The sequence below is a fragment of the Electrophorus electricus genome, chromosome 14 (genome assembly GCF_013358815.1).
Source record: "Electrophorus electricus isolate fEleEle1 chromosome 14, fEleEle1.pri, whole genome shotgun sequence".
Taxonomy (NCBI): Eukaryota; Metazoa; Chordata; class Actinopteri; order Gymnotiformes; family Gymnotidae; genus Electrophorus; species Electrophorus electricus.
Genome location: NC_049548.1, coordinates 22,622,549 through 22,637,133, shown reverse-complemented (window position 1 = coordinate 22,637,133; position 14,585 = coordinate 22,622,549). Strand labels below are relative to the sequence as shown.

Here is a 14,585-nt window from a genome sequence, read left to right as displayed (position 1 = left end):
CTGATTGCAGTGAATGCTGGATCTCCAGATTGCCCCAGAGGCAGTGCGCGCAGACAATGAACCAAATACGTCTGAGAACAACGTCAGATCCCGCGGACGTCTGCACGAGTCGCGCTTCCCCTGGCGCAGCTCTCGCGAGGACGCCTCGTTCCTTACGGCATGCGTTGTCTGCAGACTAATGCGGTGAACGACATATTCTGTTGGTAACTGAAATGCGCCATGGTATCCCTACATCACACTGTAGTAGATGTTTAGTTGCCCACTAAATGAGCGTTAAATACGTGCTTTACTCTCGACGCATGCAGGAACTTAAGTTGAAGGAGCAGCACTCTACTGTTGGAGTTTACCTGCCTGCCGTGTGCTAACCTACTCCGCACGGGTACCAAGAAACATTCTTAAGATTTGTACGACAGCGACTTCACTGGCAGACACCCCGTAAATACATATCGCCATCTAGGGGCCCCTGCGGAGAGGAAAACGTGTACATGTGTACATGTGATCGATGACAACAGGTGATAGAGACAATGTTTTTTCCATTTCTGTGTGCGCATTCAGGACAAGTCATTTGTATTTATTAACTATGTGTATCAGATTTATCTAGATTTATTTTAATTATCTAAATAATATACATATAGCATTAACATTGTCGTCACGACGGAACTGTGAGGACTGCAACGAAGAAGGTGACGCGCGCGCGCATCTCGCGCTGGGGGACTTGGAACGATGGAGCCGCACGCGGGAGGCTCGCGGAGCAGCGCGGTGCAGGACGAGACCGTGACGCACAAGGTAACCGGGGTCCGCGCGGCACGCCACCCTCCGCTGTTACGGAGTAACGGACGCGGGGACGTACCGCCAGAGGAGCCGAGGCTCGTTATTAGTGGTGCGAGGGAGGCTCTGGGTTTGGAGGTGCGCAAACCTGGCTGCTGTCTTGTAAAGAGCAAAGTCATTTTGGGGCAGTAGCTTTGACTCGAGGCTTATCCGCGATCTGGGTTTGCTCCGCGTCCCTTCGCCAGAAGGATCCGTTTCTCAGACGTATCTTTTTCTTCTCGTGTCTAATTCACGAAGACCAGCCGGGCGGAGACCTTCCAGTCCCGTGATCAGTTCGCACGGCTGCTGGTGAGGCACGTTACCAGCGATTAAGCCAGTACCGTAGGCAGAGCACGCAGGCTGACTCATCTACCTTCTGTTTAAAATACTCGCCTAATGTTCTCGTCCCTGGCATACAGTGACGATATAAAAAAATACACTTTTAAATATATATAAATATACGTATAATGTGTGTGTGTTTGTGTGTAGAGCTGGGAAATGTAGAGAAATGCAGTCATGCTCTTGTGCACTGGCTATGCTTTGAGCTCTGGGGTTTTGTGTGTGAAGTGTGTGTCCATTAGCCGCAGTCGCTCTGGGGTTGATGGGAATGAGGGACTCGACTGTGCTGCGGATCCTTGCTGGTTGTAGTGCTATGTAACCAAGAACACCGGTCAGAACACCATCAGGGCTGATTGATTTTTATTGTCATTTATTCTGTGCTTCTGGAGTGTCCAAACAGGCTGAGCTGGAATGTGCTGTAGAGAGCACATAACCACTCTGACTGAGTACTGCTGAAGTGATTTGTCAGAAGAATGTGGGGAGAATGTTTAATATTAAACATTCTCTCTCTCTCTGTCTGTCCATCTGTGTATCTATCTATCCACTCATTTGAATTTCATTATATTAAATGGTCTTTAGAAGGTTACCTAATTCAGTGAGTTCATACTTTTATGATGATTTATGATATGGTGCATCTGTACATATGGTTTCTTTTGTTTCATTTTATTAAGTTGTATTGGTTATATGTTTGGATGTGTAATGAAGTTTCATCAAGGTTTCCTTATGGGGCACAGGATTATCACTGCATTCGACAACTGTACTCCTCTAGTTAGATTTTCCTTCAAGGCGTCCATGAGAAAATCATTGGTCTTGTGCACATACATCTCGCGTCTTTACTAGTGTTTGTTGTACACTGTAAGCGTACAGTCACCAAATGAAATTCATAAAATGAGTTTGTTTTTCCAGGACAAATTCTAGAGCATCTGTGTTTATTGGACCTAATTACTTCCTGTCAAAAGGAGGAGGGGCAGAGGAGACCGCTCACCGTTGTCAAGGCAACCGCAACCTTCCCCTTCTAGCTGGCACACCGTGGCTGTAGCCGGAGGTTGGGTGATCTGGTGGTGCCGTGCTGCATGTGCGTCAGTATTATTCCAAGCAAAGGACTCAGAGGCTGAAGTTTGTGAAAACATTTACAGTCTTAACTGTGTGAAGGTCTGAGTGATTTTGGACCACAAATTCATTGTTACCTTAAAGGCCTAGTGAGGACTTAGTGAAACCATAGCAGAGGCAGTAACATAGTAAATGTATATACTTAGTCCAAAAGGCATAGTGGTTGGAGGTGGAGGTGGAGACATGTGAATCAGACACGACCAGGACATGTGACGCTGGTGGTCAGACATGACCAGGACATGCGACGCTGGCGGTCAGACACGACCAGGACATGCGACGCTGATCAGACACTGAACCTGTGGCATAGAAGGTGTTTCTCTGACTCTTCACAAACTTTCCTAAGTTCTTGTTCAATAATAAACGTGTTCTCGAACTCTCCATAGTCAGTTTTACTTGTTTTGAAGAATGAACATTTGACACCTGTTCTAACCATCAGGAAGTGGAAAAGTGCTTTAATCAACTAGCTGCATCGTGTAGCAAAGCAGTCTGACTCTGAGAGACTCATGGACACTGATGTTCCTGACTAGCAGCTGAGTTCCTTCATTAAATCTAACAGAAGCACTGTGATGACAAGCTGGTATGGAATAAAAGGTCCTGTGGAGTTTGATTTTATGCCAATATAAATGCCTCCATCACCTGAGACTTTGCATCTATTAAAGGGCTCTAGCTGAAATGAAAAAGACTTCTAGTAACAGATTCTGCTATGATGGATTTTTTTTTTACATTAAGAGACTATACATACTGTAAATATGTTTTTAGATGCTTCATTTCTGTATTTCCAATTAACCGTTTGTTAAATGACTCACATTCTCTCTCTCTCCCTCTGTCTCTGTAAGTTCAGTTCAGTTCAGAAAGCTTTATTGGCAGTATCATATTAAACTTCAGTATTGCCAAAGCAGTATTTAAAAAAGATTGAACATTTACAATAATAAGGAATATAAGAATTGCACCATATGTTAATAATAATTAGCATGAAAAGAACTGTAATTAGAACTAATTAGCATGAAAAAATACTAAAAGTCCTACTATCTCCATCTTTGTCTCTTATTCTTTCCTTCTCTCTCTCTCTCTCTCTTTCCCTTTCTCCCCCCCCCCCCCCCCGTCCCGTTCCTCAGACTATCCTGGTGGGAGACAGTGGTGTGGGGAAGACGTCTCTGCTGGTGCAGTTTGACCAGGGGAAGTTCATCCCTGGCTCTTTCTCTGCTACCGTGGGCATTGGCTTTACGGTGACTCTCTCGCTCACTGGCCAACGCATTTGCAGACACAAGCCCCTCCCAGTTCCGCATTTTCACACTCTCTCAGTTCGTCCTCAGTTTAAGGTAGCTTTATTGAGTTTATCATGTACACAAGCCCCTCCCAGTTCCGCATTCTCATGCTGTCTCAGCTTTATTGAGTTTATCATATACAGTTTTGCCAAGTAAATCGTTTAGAGCTGAAAATTATGATAATGGTTCTAACAGTCATAAATAACAAAATAATTTTTAAAATGATAATACATTATAATAGGCTAGATAAAACAAAGTCAATAATAATAAAAATAAATACATTAACAGGATAAAGATGATATGACATACAGCGAGAGGTGTGCTGGGTGTGTTAGTGTGTCTCTTAGATGGTGGAATGTCACGTACCGTGCAGCAAGAGTCCTGTTTGCTTCTCCAAGGATAATTTGTCATTTTTTCGATTGGGGGGAAAAGATCAAAATTCGGGAGTATGCTCTTCAATTTTATAGTGAAACTTTGGCAAATCTGTATGAGTTTTTCACAACGTAGGAGACCACTGCTCTCACACTGACCACACTCGCACACTACACAAACATAAATCCCTGTCGTTCACGCCATTTTTAACGAATTAAGCAACTGAAGCACATTTGTGTGAAACAGAGAACATATCCTTAGTACGAGCCGTTAGCAGAAGCAGAGCCTGTTGCCGTGGAGACCAAGGAGTGACACCTGTTCAGATCAGACCCCGATGTTTGATGTCAGTCCTAACCGTCCGAACTATAGCCGGGTTAAATGCGGCAGTAATGGTCACGCACCTTTTCTTTTCTTCCTTTCTTCAGAATAAAGATGTCACTGTGGGGGATGCGAGAGTGAAATTGCAGGTGAGCACACGTGGCATTTATAAAGGAACGGTAAAGGGCAGGTAAATGCATTATTCATGAAGCGGCCCTTTGTAGTTCATTAATTGGTTAATTCGGTTTATCTTTTACGGAGGGCAGGTAAATGCATTATTCATGAAGCGGCCCTTTGTAGTTCATTAATTGGTTAATTCCTGTACTGACTCACTGATTTATCACTTTGGCTATTTGGGTATAACAAAAGCATGAGGAGGAGTAGATCAGACAGCAGTGAAGAAAGGGCGTGGCTCTGGAGATGGAGGTGTGGCTAAGGGTGTAGTGTGGATGCTGATTGGGTAACTGCAGCATGTTGTCCATCTGCCTCAGATCTGGGACACGGCGGGACAGGAGCGATTCCGCAGTGTCACCCATGCATACTACAGAGACGCTCACGGTGAGAGGCTGTCCTAACCCACCCATCACTGATCCTCTCTCTCTCTCTCTCTCTCTCTCTCCCTCTTTCTCTCTCCCTCTCTCTCTCTCCCTCTTTCTCTCTCCCTCTCTCTCTCTCTTTCTCTCTCCCCTCTCTCTTCCTCCCCCTTTCCCACTCTCTCTCCTCTCTCTCTCTTTCCCTCTCTCTCCCTCTCCTTCTCTCTCTCTCTCTCTCTCTATCCCTCTCTCACTCCCTCTCCCACTCTCTCTCTTTCTCTCTCTCTCTCTCTCTCTCTCTCCCTCAATTCCTATTTTCTTTTCTCATTTGCCACGCTTTAATATCCACAGCAGTTGCGTAATCACTTAATTTACACCTGTTCTCCCTCCTGCATTAAGCTCTCCTGTTGTTGTATGACATCACCAGCAAGTCGTCATTTGACAACATCAGGGTAAGCCCTTAGTGTTGATGATTTTTTAAAACTTTGCATTCATGTCTATAGAAACATGTACTGAGTAGCAACGTCTGGAAGTAAAAGTGTAAGAAACATGGTCAGGACACTGTTGGCTTTTTTTAAAGGCATGGCTTACAGAGATCCATGAATATGCACAGAGTGATGTGGTCATTATGTTGCTTGGCAACAAGGTGAGAGGACCTTCTGATCAGATGCCCACAACACACACACACACACACACACACACACACACTCACAAACACGCAGAAGGTGCAGACATCTCCTGTTTTCGTTTGTAGACTGATATGGCTAGTGGCAGAGTGGTCAAACGTGAGGATGGAGAGAAACTGGCTAGGGTATGTCTCACTCCACACCTTCATATGTGTTTATTACATCTTCTGTGTTGACTAACTGAAACTCTAGTATTTATTGTTTATTGCTCTTAGTGTTGTCTGTTATAGAGTTTATATGTGTTTCACACTCATCAGCAGTGATCCCTGGATTCTACAGTATTCTAGTTCATTGGTATCTGTGACTCTAACCTACTGTACTGTACTAGGATGTATCTATGAGTAAATGACAAAGCACTTTTGTAAGTCGCTCTGGATAAGAGCGTCTGCTAAATGCTGTAAATGTAAATATAATGTAAATGTTTATAATCTTTGGTTTTTATATGTGTTTACAGTCTATGGTTTTCTCTGTATAGCACTTTTCCCCAGTTGAAATCAATACATCTGGCTCTAATGTTAAATTGGTCAAATAGAATTAGCACAGTATGTATCATTTGTTGGACTCACTTTGCTTTATAGGAGTATGGTGTCATATTCATGGAGACCAGTGCTAAGACTGGCATCAATGTGGACTTAGCGTTCGCGACTGTGGCTAAGTGAGTCATGCTATTACTCCATCCTGACTTAATTTCCAAGGACATTTCTGCTTCTAGATTAAAGCACCTGTAATCGGAGAAACCTTTATCCCAAAGGTCTTTAAGAATATTGACAAAACTCCTGCAGTGTTTCTGCCCTGTCCGTCATTTCTTTTCTTCCGCAGGGAGCTGATCGGTCGATCCTCCGATCTGCCCCATGAGCCAAAGTTCCGCATCCGTGACACCGCAGAGGTGAAAAAGCGAGAGACGGAATGCTGCTTTTTCACGTAGGACCTCAGGAAGGATGGAGGGATGGATGAGAGGGGGAAAAACAGGGGAATTAGAACAAGGAGTGATCGGCGCCATCAGGCCAGCTGCAGACGTTAAACTGGCAGAATGAGGAACAGAAGACGATCAGCAAAACGACGTGTTGCAAAAGCGATAAATGCACTACTGCGCTAATCAGATTAGAAGAATCCAGCCCCCGAGATGAATAGTTCAGGTTCAGAAATAACGTATCTCTCCAGGATTTTGTACCGACTGCCTGAATTTGCTATTTATCTCAAGCATGAGTGTAGAATGAATTGGTGAAATGAACTGGGCCGTACAAAACTGTGGAGGACGTTTACTTCCTGAACCTGAATGTTCACACCTCTGCCACAGACAGTTAAATTGTTTCTCTGCTTTGACACAACTGTACAAGTAAATGATTCATTAGCTGATAGATAATTAGCTGATCACCTGAACCGGGCATGTTGAAAAGTAAACAATACAACTTGGCAGCAATGGGTTTCCCAATATCAGAAACATCTGCAATGAAGTGACCATCTGCAAACTGTATAACCTTTAAAACCAGGAGATACATCACCCTGAAGTTTGAACCATTAACACACTTGGCTTTAATCTGGAGATACAACAGAAGCCCTCACTGTGTTAGATCAGAGACGTACCTAAAGCCTTTAGGGGCTGATCTTCGTCCCTGGACACCCCTGAATTATAATAATCTCCATACGACGGTGTTTTCAGGAAATGAAACGTTTCTAGAGTCCTCTGGACTTTTAGGGTAGAGCAGGATAACAGAGTGATTCAGACACTCTGCACAGTTTCAGCGGTTGTAACCCACCAGTTCATTGTTGGTACAGCTGTGCTAGTGCAGGAATGACCTAAAACTACTGGTAAGTGAGGTTCAAAACCCTGATCTAGACAGTGCACATCCTGGCCACTAGAGGGAGTGGTAACTCAAAATGTTTGATACAGTGGGAAATACGGCATACATTAAACCCGTGAAACCTGTTCACAACGTCGTTTAGAGCAGCCTGGCATATCCTCTATATGAGAAACAGGTCACTGGTAACTTTCTCTGCATTATTGCCCAACATTTAATTACACGATTATGCCGTAAGGTCTAAATGTATATGTAAGGTATAAATTATACCTGATATGCAGATTTTTCAAGGAACTTTACCTTCTATGCCTTTTGTTCAGGGACACATTTGCAGGGGAGACTTTAGAAGTGTAAGAAGGATAATCTGAGAAGGATAATCTCCTGCCAGGTTTACTCTGTCTGGTCCAGATAATACTGCACTACTACGTTCCAGCATGAATGCTACGGAAGTGATTTGCATTGCATCTGATGTGTCTCAGGGTCCTAACTGAGGTGAATTATGGTCAAACACACACCTGAATTGCATGGGAATTGCAAATCTGCATTTGTAAATGTTGTGAAGTTAGAGCTCATTTAAATTATTGCCTACCATGAGTTTCAACTCTTTTACTTGCATCCAAATTTCCTCTCGTGTGTGTGTGTGTGTGTGTGTGTGATGGATAACTATGACTGTCTCAGAAATTTGAAAATTGTTCAATGGTTGTTCGAGTATTCGACGGTTTCAGATTTTTAATGTTTGAATTAAAGATTCGTAATCTTAACTGCATAACTGTATTTTAAACTACGTTTTCTGGATCAACAGTCAAACAAAAATAAATGTTTTTATTCATCCTGTTGGTTTCTCTGTCTTTTCCGCCACTGACTATTTTCATCATAGTGCTCGAGTTTCAATAAAAACACGGGAAATGGCCTTCTGAGAAATCACCACTAGGTAGTGCTCTTGTAGCGAAGCGCGGATCATGCCAGGCGCAGGCCCGACTACTGATTCCTGCGCGTCCTGGATGAACCGGTCATGTCCGTCATCACTCAGCACTGGGAGAAGTGTTTGGTCTGGTCTTCACATCAACACGCGATCTGACCCAGCAGAGGAGTGTAAAAGCGCCCAGCCTCCACTAAGACGCTGGAAACAGGACGTGGGTGAGGACGGGATGTGTGCAGACGCATGCACTAAAGAGGGACTGGGAATACTGGGAGGTGGTGGGGGGGAATTACGTCCCGTCTTATTCCGCGTGTGCTTTTACGACAGAACAAGGCGCTCGTGTCTTTCTAAATATAACCCGGGCTATTGTAAAACCCAGACTACACCGCACACTTTTAAAGATGACACACTCCGCGCCTAATGTCGCCATTATTTTAGGGGGAAATACCCCCAAACTACCCAGACGTCACCCCCCTCCCTCGAGACCGAGGTCTTTTGATGCTGTCCTTGCAAGTGCCAGCAGATCCTCGTTGGCTTCTCCGGCCAAAAGCTTAACAATGGGCTTCCTCGCGCTGCGGGAAAACAAGGCCCGACTCATGCTCGCGCCATCTGCAACGGATGCGCGTCTGGTGCGCGGGGTGGCATTGTGCGCGCGGGCCTTTCTGCTGACTCCTTCCTCGCAGGTAATTTATCGCGCGGAAGCGGCGGGAGATAGCGGCGTGAGCGCGAGCGGCCGCGGCGCACGTGAGCCCGGGCGTAGCGCGCTCTTCCCGCCCCCAGTGGCGGTTTCCTGGTCGCGCGCAACCGTTTCCTGGACTGGAGCGATCCGGGCACCTTGAGCTCGCGCTCCCGGCCTCGGGCGGTGATGGCGTCACGCGAGCTGCGTCCTGGTAGGGCGATGTCCATGCCCGCGCGCCGCATGCGCCTTCTCCAAGGCCTGGCGTCAACTTCAAAGGCTAAAATGCAACCATGATTTGACTAATGAGTCTCGGGTTCGAGCTCAGTCGCCTGCCGGCCGTGCCATGCTCATTAGACATCTAGGAGACCTCGTGCTGCCTCGCGGACGCCAGGAGCCGCCCTGTAGACCCCCACATGTCCAAGGGTTCGCGAGGGCTGCATTCGTGTTTGCTTTGCGTTTATTTTAGAGTTAATTGTGTTCTTTGTCAAAGCTTAGATTAGATTAAGCTTTGGATCACCTGTCTGACTGTCTGAGGAGTTTACTTACCAGGATCAATACTCGTCTACCTTTGAAACTTTGTATGTTGACAAAAAAGTCAAAACGTCTAATGTATTTAGATAGCGCTCTCTTTACGTGCATCTGTGTGGTCTCGGGGCCGTAGTTGAGCTGATGGACCTTGTGGGCTTCTGCTTCTTGTGTCCTGGAGTTTTAAGAGCTCTGAATGCGTGACAGTAAAGGAGACTTGGCTGGGTAATGGAGGGGACGAGAGATGCGTCGAGGGCTGGAAAATCCCACAAACCTGAGCAGCAAAGAGCTCTCAAGACACAAAGGAGGTGAAGTCGTGCTTAGATGATGTGAGATGGGAAGGAACTATAAGAACAAAAATTTCTATAGAGTGCAAAGGCACAAAATCTCCAGAAGAACCGTTTGAGGCCTTCTGGGTTAGCTAGGGGCATTTTGGGCCTCGACGTCTAGAGATTGTACTTGGTATTAGAAATGGATGTCCAGACTGGTGAAAGTGTTGCAGTTTTTTTCCAGTCTTATCCAGGGTGCAACTGATTCCAGAGTGCATGTGACTGGCATGTGTGAGGACCCTCGGAGGGAATGAGGATTGTGAGGATTTGTGTCTAATTTTGACTGATTGTGTCAAATGTTTAATAACGAGGCCAGTCCAAATGATGTGGTTAAAACAAACAAAATGGCTGTATTTTCACCTCCAAACAAGCTGTGTTTTAATTGGTCCAAACTAAAACTGTATTCTCATGTCCCACAATTCCTCCTTTCTGTCTGCTCTATTCTGTTCTGCTTTTTCTTTAGTTTTTTGGCAGAGGAAACAATACTCTGCCAAAATAACCTCTTGGCGTTGACTCAAAACAGTACTGTAGAAGCGTTCTTCACGTAGCTCCTGCCACAGATACTGCTTCATAACTGAGGTTAGTATTATTAGCCTGATATCACCAGTGAGATAAAGACACAACACCAGGCTAGGAGTGTCGTCTCATCTCTGCGTCTGGGAGGGTTTCTCATCTCCCTTAGCTCCTGTTCTTGTGAAGCGAGCATGTCTTTGTCTCGGCTCAGCGCTCATTTGGAAAGCAGAAGTGAAACGCTCGTCTCTCTCCGAATCCTGCACGCTCTACAGAAACCTCTGCTCTCAATGAGACCAGCAGGCAAATCTGTCTGGCCCTGATAGTGCTTGCTGTTGTATGGGCGAACATATGCAAAAGGAGACAGCAAGTCCTCTGGGTCTCTCTCTCCATCCCTCTCTCCCTCTCTTTTACTCTTACTATGTAATGCAATCTGATCATAGAGCAAAGCCCGACACGAACTATGACACAAAGGAAGTGATAACCAGTGCTTCCTGCCGAGATGGCACATTCTGTGGACAACGGAGTGAGTTGAATCTCCTTAAATGAAATAACAGCAAGTTATTTTACCTTTACAATGTTTTCCTGGTCTCTCTGTGGTCAGACACCATATTGAGAGCAACTAAATAAACAAACAACAGATTTATCTATACTATATGGCCAAAAGTATGTGGACACCCCTTCTAATGATGAGTTCAGGTGATTGAGATGCACCCGTTGTCAACAGGTGTATAAAGTCTACAGCTATGCAGTCTGTAGACAAACACTGGCAGTAGAATGGGTCGTACTGAACACTGGCAGTAGAATGGGTCGTACTGAACACTGGCAGTAGAATGGGTCGTACTGAACACTGGCAGTAGAATGGGTCGTACTGAACACTGCAGTAGAATGGGTCGTACTGAACACTGCAGTATTATGGGTCGTACTGAACACTGCAGTAGAATGGGTCGTACTGAGGAGAGTAACCTCCTAACTAACCCTACTCAGAGACTTTAAATGTAGCACTGTCATAGGAACCACCTTTACCTCAGGTCATTTGCTACTAAATCTGTAAATGTTATTATGGTATATCGCAAGTTTCTCGGAACTGCAACGCTGCTGGGAGATACTGCATACAGAGCGGTGCTGCCCAGCGCTGACGTTGGTAGGACATATAACTCACTAGGTCCGAGCTTCCCTGCCGCCATTCCCATCAGTGCAAGATCTGTGTGGCGTGAGCTTTTCCAAATGGGTTTCCATGGCTGAGCACCTGCAGACGAGCCGTACATCACAACGTGCAATTCCGAGCTTTGGCTGGAGTGGGATCAACGCTGCCTCTGGATCCTGGTCCAGTGCTAATGTGCTTTGTGGAGTGGTTTTGTTGGATGCCAGGTAAACTCTACATATTAGAGTGCCAGAAATAAAGTTTGTTGCAGCAGGGATGATGGTCTGGGGCCGTGTTCCACGCTCTGATGTACACTTGTCAGGTCCACTGAGGCATTTTGGGCGATTCTATGCTTCCAACGTTGTTCTAACAGTTTGGGAAAGACCCTTTCTGTGTCCCTGTGCACCACGTGAGGTCCATAAAGACGCGTTCTGATGAGTTTTGTGGGCCAGATCTCCAGTTCTCTACACTAGTGTCCTGACCTCAGCTCCACCGAACACCTTTAGAAGGAACTGCAGCCAAGCCTTCAGATCCAACATCAGCGCCTGACCTCACAACGATAACACTTATTCTCACAGACACACCCCAAAATGTATGGCTCTCATGCACAACATTGCACATAACGTAAAAAGGTTGTAGTTTCATGATGTCTACATTTGTCCTCCAGTTATTCAGTACCAGTGTCCTGAGTAGTCAGCTAAAGGACCAGTTAGAGTAGCCCAGTATCTTTTATCCTATATCAGTCTATGATATGTATATACCTGGGTGCACATACAGTAGTATGTCAGCGTAGCCTGTGCAGAATTACGCACTGTGAGTTCTTCTTGTCTTTGTGTGTAAATAGTAAACTGTGTTTTCTAGACGGTGCTGCTCTTATAGGGTTCCTGTTGGTGTTCGACTATAATAAACTCTACAAACTCTCAGTTCTGTAAGGAATTGAGAAATGCAGTAATTGACAGTGTCCCACGTGGCAGCAGTGAGACTTTAAGTAACACTCACAGCTCGAGGGGTAGGAGGCCAAACAGGTCGCGTGGTCCTGCTACAATAATATGGTTGTTTTAAATGTTTATGTAGGTTTTCTGTTACTGCTACTGGTTTGTCTTGAAAGCTCAACGCTGGTTACAGCTGAACACTACACGTCTTGTAGAAAACAAGACAGGATCCCGTTCCAGTGCGAAGACAACTGTGAGACTCTAATCCAGAGAGAGAGAGTAATTGATAGCAAGTGGCTAATGCATTAGTACTGATACACATACACATACACATACTGCGTATAAAACACACTCCGTGTTTGCTCTAGTGAGTGAAAGTGAGATTTGGTGATTATGCATATTCAGACACATCAGTTACTGTCATCTCAAGTTATTTAATCACACAGATGTACGGTGAGTTTGTACTTCTTCCTGTGTTTGTGTGTGTGTGTGTGTGATTAGTTGGGTCTTTCTACGTGTTTGTGTGTAAGTGTGAGAGAGTAGCATGCACAGTGTTGCAGTAGTTTCACTCCACCCACACAAACGTCCAACCAGGTCACATGTAGCCAGGTCATACATCGTTCATGGGTCTAACAACACTGGAAACGTTCATTATTCATAAAATTTACAGCTACGGGTTTTTTGTGTCAAGTGCACCTCCGTTTGACTTCTGACCCCGTGAGGCTCGACTATCTCCAGAGGCATGTCTCTGAGTGTGCAGACGTTTGTGCGGGGCACTCGGCGACTTCTCAGAAGTTGTGAAAGAGACAGAACAGAAATAGCAGCAGGTCAGCAGACATTGACCGGCAGACGGATGCTTTCACTCAGGTCCTGTGCAGCTTATTCCACTTGCTGGAGCGAGAGAGGGTCAGAGATGAGGGAGGTTCAGGCTCCCATAGCTCCTGTCGCAAGCAAGAAGTTGCTAACCTTGATCTTTAAACCTTTATACATAATTAAAGCTGCATTAACTAATACTGTAATTATGAGAGTTTAGTCTGCCAGTAAAAATTCATGTAAGATTCTGTCATGTGGTTCATACGGAATCTGAATAATTCCCATCAAATACCAATCAAATAAAATCCACTCTGGATCAGAGTATCTGCCAAGTGTTGAGTGTAAATCTCTGTTTGACTGTGTGTGCATACGAGGTTGATATTTTAGATGGGAAAGTAAGCATTTTCTGGACAATTTTAAGGCATGTGTGTGTGTGTGTGTGTGTGTGTGTAGGGGAAGCTAAAGTATATATGGTAACTCATAGATTGTGCAACAGAATGCAGAGCTGTAGTGTGAACTGGATCTGCAATGATAATGATAGCAAGCGTTAAACATGGCCACTGTCACAAGATAAGACATTAATGCAGATACCATCTGATTTAACACACTTATATTAACACCTTCTATTAACTCATACTGACTCTAAGGGTGCATGCACATCAGTAGATAAAACAGCCTCAGATATGAACACACACACACTCTCACTCTCTCTCCCTCCCTCTCTCTATCTATCTGTTGTTCTGACCAAAGACTTGTTCCTTCTTTTTTCTCAGGATTAGTCTCTGTTCTTTTGTATCTTCTCTAACAGCGTGGTGTGAAAACAAATGAACAGACCATTCTTTCACATGTTTTTAGCTTCACAGAAAACCACGGCAGTCTCTGCAGTTCAGTCACCGAAGCGTCGCACCAAACTTTAATGTTCAGACTCCCTCTGATGATCAATAAATAGGTTATAGGTCAAAGGTGAATGATCGATCCTTGTAATGTGGATTATTCTCTTCACACTGTTTTTCCTTTCTGTGTCTTCCACTTGTTTCATCAGAATGTGACAAGGTTTTTAAACCCCGGGGCAGTAACTGGGATTGTCTTCACCACACGCTCACGGGGCAGTAACTGGGATTGTCTATACCACACGCTCACGGGGCAGTAACTGGGATTGTCTATACCACACGCTCACGGTGCAGTAACTGGGATTGTCTTCACCATACGCTCACGGGGCAGTAACTGGGATTGTCTTCACCACACGCTCACGGGGCAGTAACTGGGATTGTCTTCACCATACGCTCACGGTGCAGTAACTGGGATTGTCTTCACCATACGCTCACGGGGCAGTAACTGGGATTGTCTTCACCACACGCTCACGGGGCAGTAACTGGGATTGTCTTTACCACACGCTCACGGGGCAGTAACTGGGATTGTCTTTACCACACGCTCACGGGGCAGTAACTGGGATTGTCTATACCACACGCTCACGGTGCAGTAACTGGGATTGTCTTCACCATACG

General features: G+C 45.1%; 1 protein-coding gene across 2 annotated transcripts; it reads left to right on the top strand.

The window, feature by feature from the left end:
• The first annotated feature begins 463 nt into the window (after nucleotides 1-463).
• LOC113586110 (ras-related protein Rab-37) lies at nucleotides 464-8,058 on the top strand. 2 transcript variants are annotated; one of them, XM_027024008.2, is made up of 10 exons: nucleotides 464-512; nucleotides 636-786; nucleotides 3,372-3,482; nucleotides 4,319-4,360; nucleotides 4,703-4,769; nucleotides 5,144-5,196; nucleotides 5,325-5,390; nucleotides 5,499-5,555; nucleotides 6,009-6,085; nucleotides 6,250-8,058. In XM_027024008.2, the coding sequence occupies exons 2-10, from the start codon at nucleotides 724-726 to the stop codon at nucleotides 6,353-6,355; spliced, it is 642 nt and encodes a 213-aa protein (XP_026879809.2). In that variant the 5' UTR covers nucleotides 464-512; nucleotides 636-723; the 3' UTR covers nucleotides 6,356-8,058. The 2 variants fall into 2 exon arrangements, with proteins under 2 accessions (XP_026879809.2, XP_026879810.2); XM_027024009.2 differs by lacking the exons at nucleotides 464-512; nucleotides 5,325-5,390 and having other exon boundaries at nucleotides 559-786.
• Nucleotides 8,059-14,585: the final 6,527 nt, after the last annotated feature.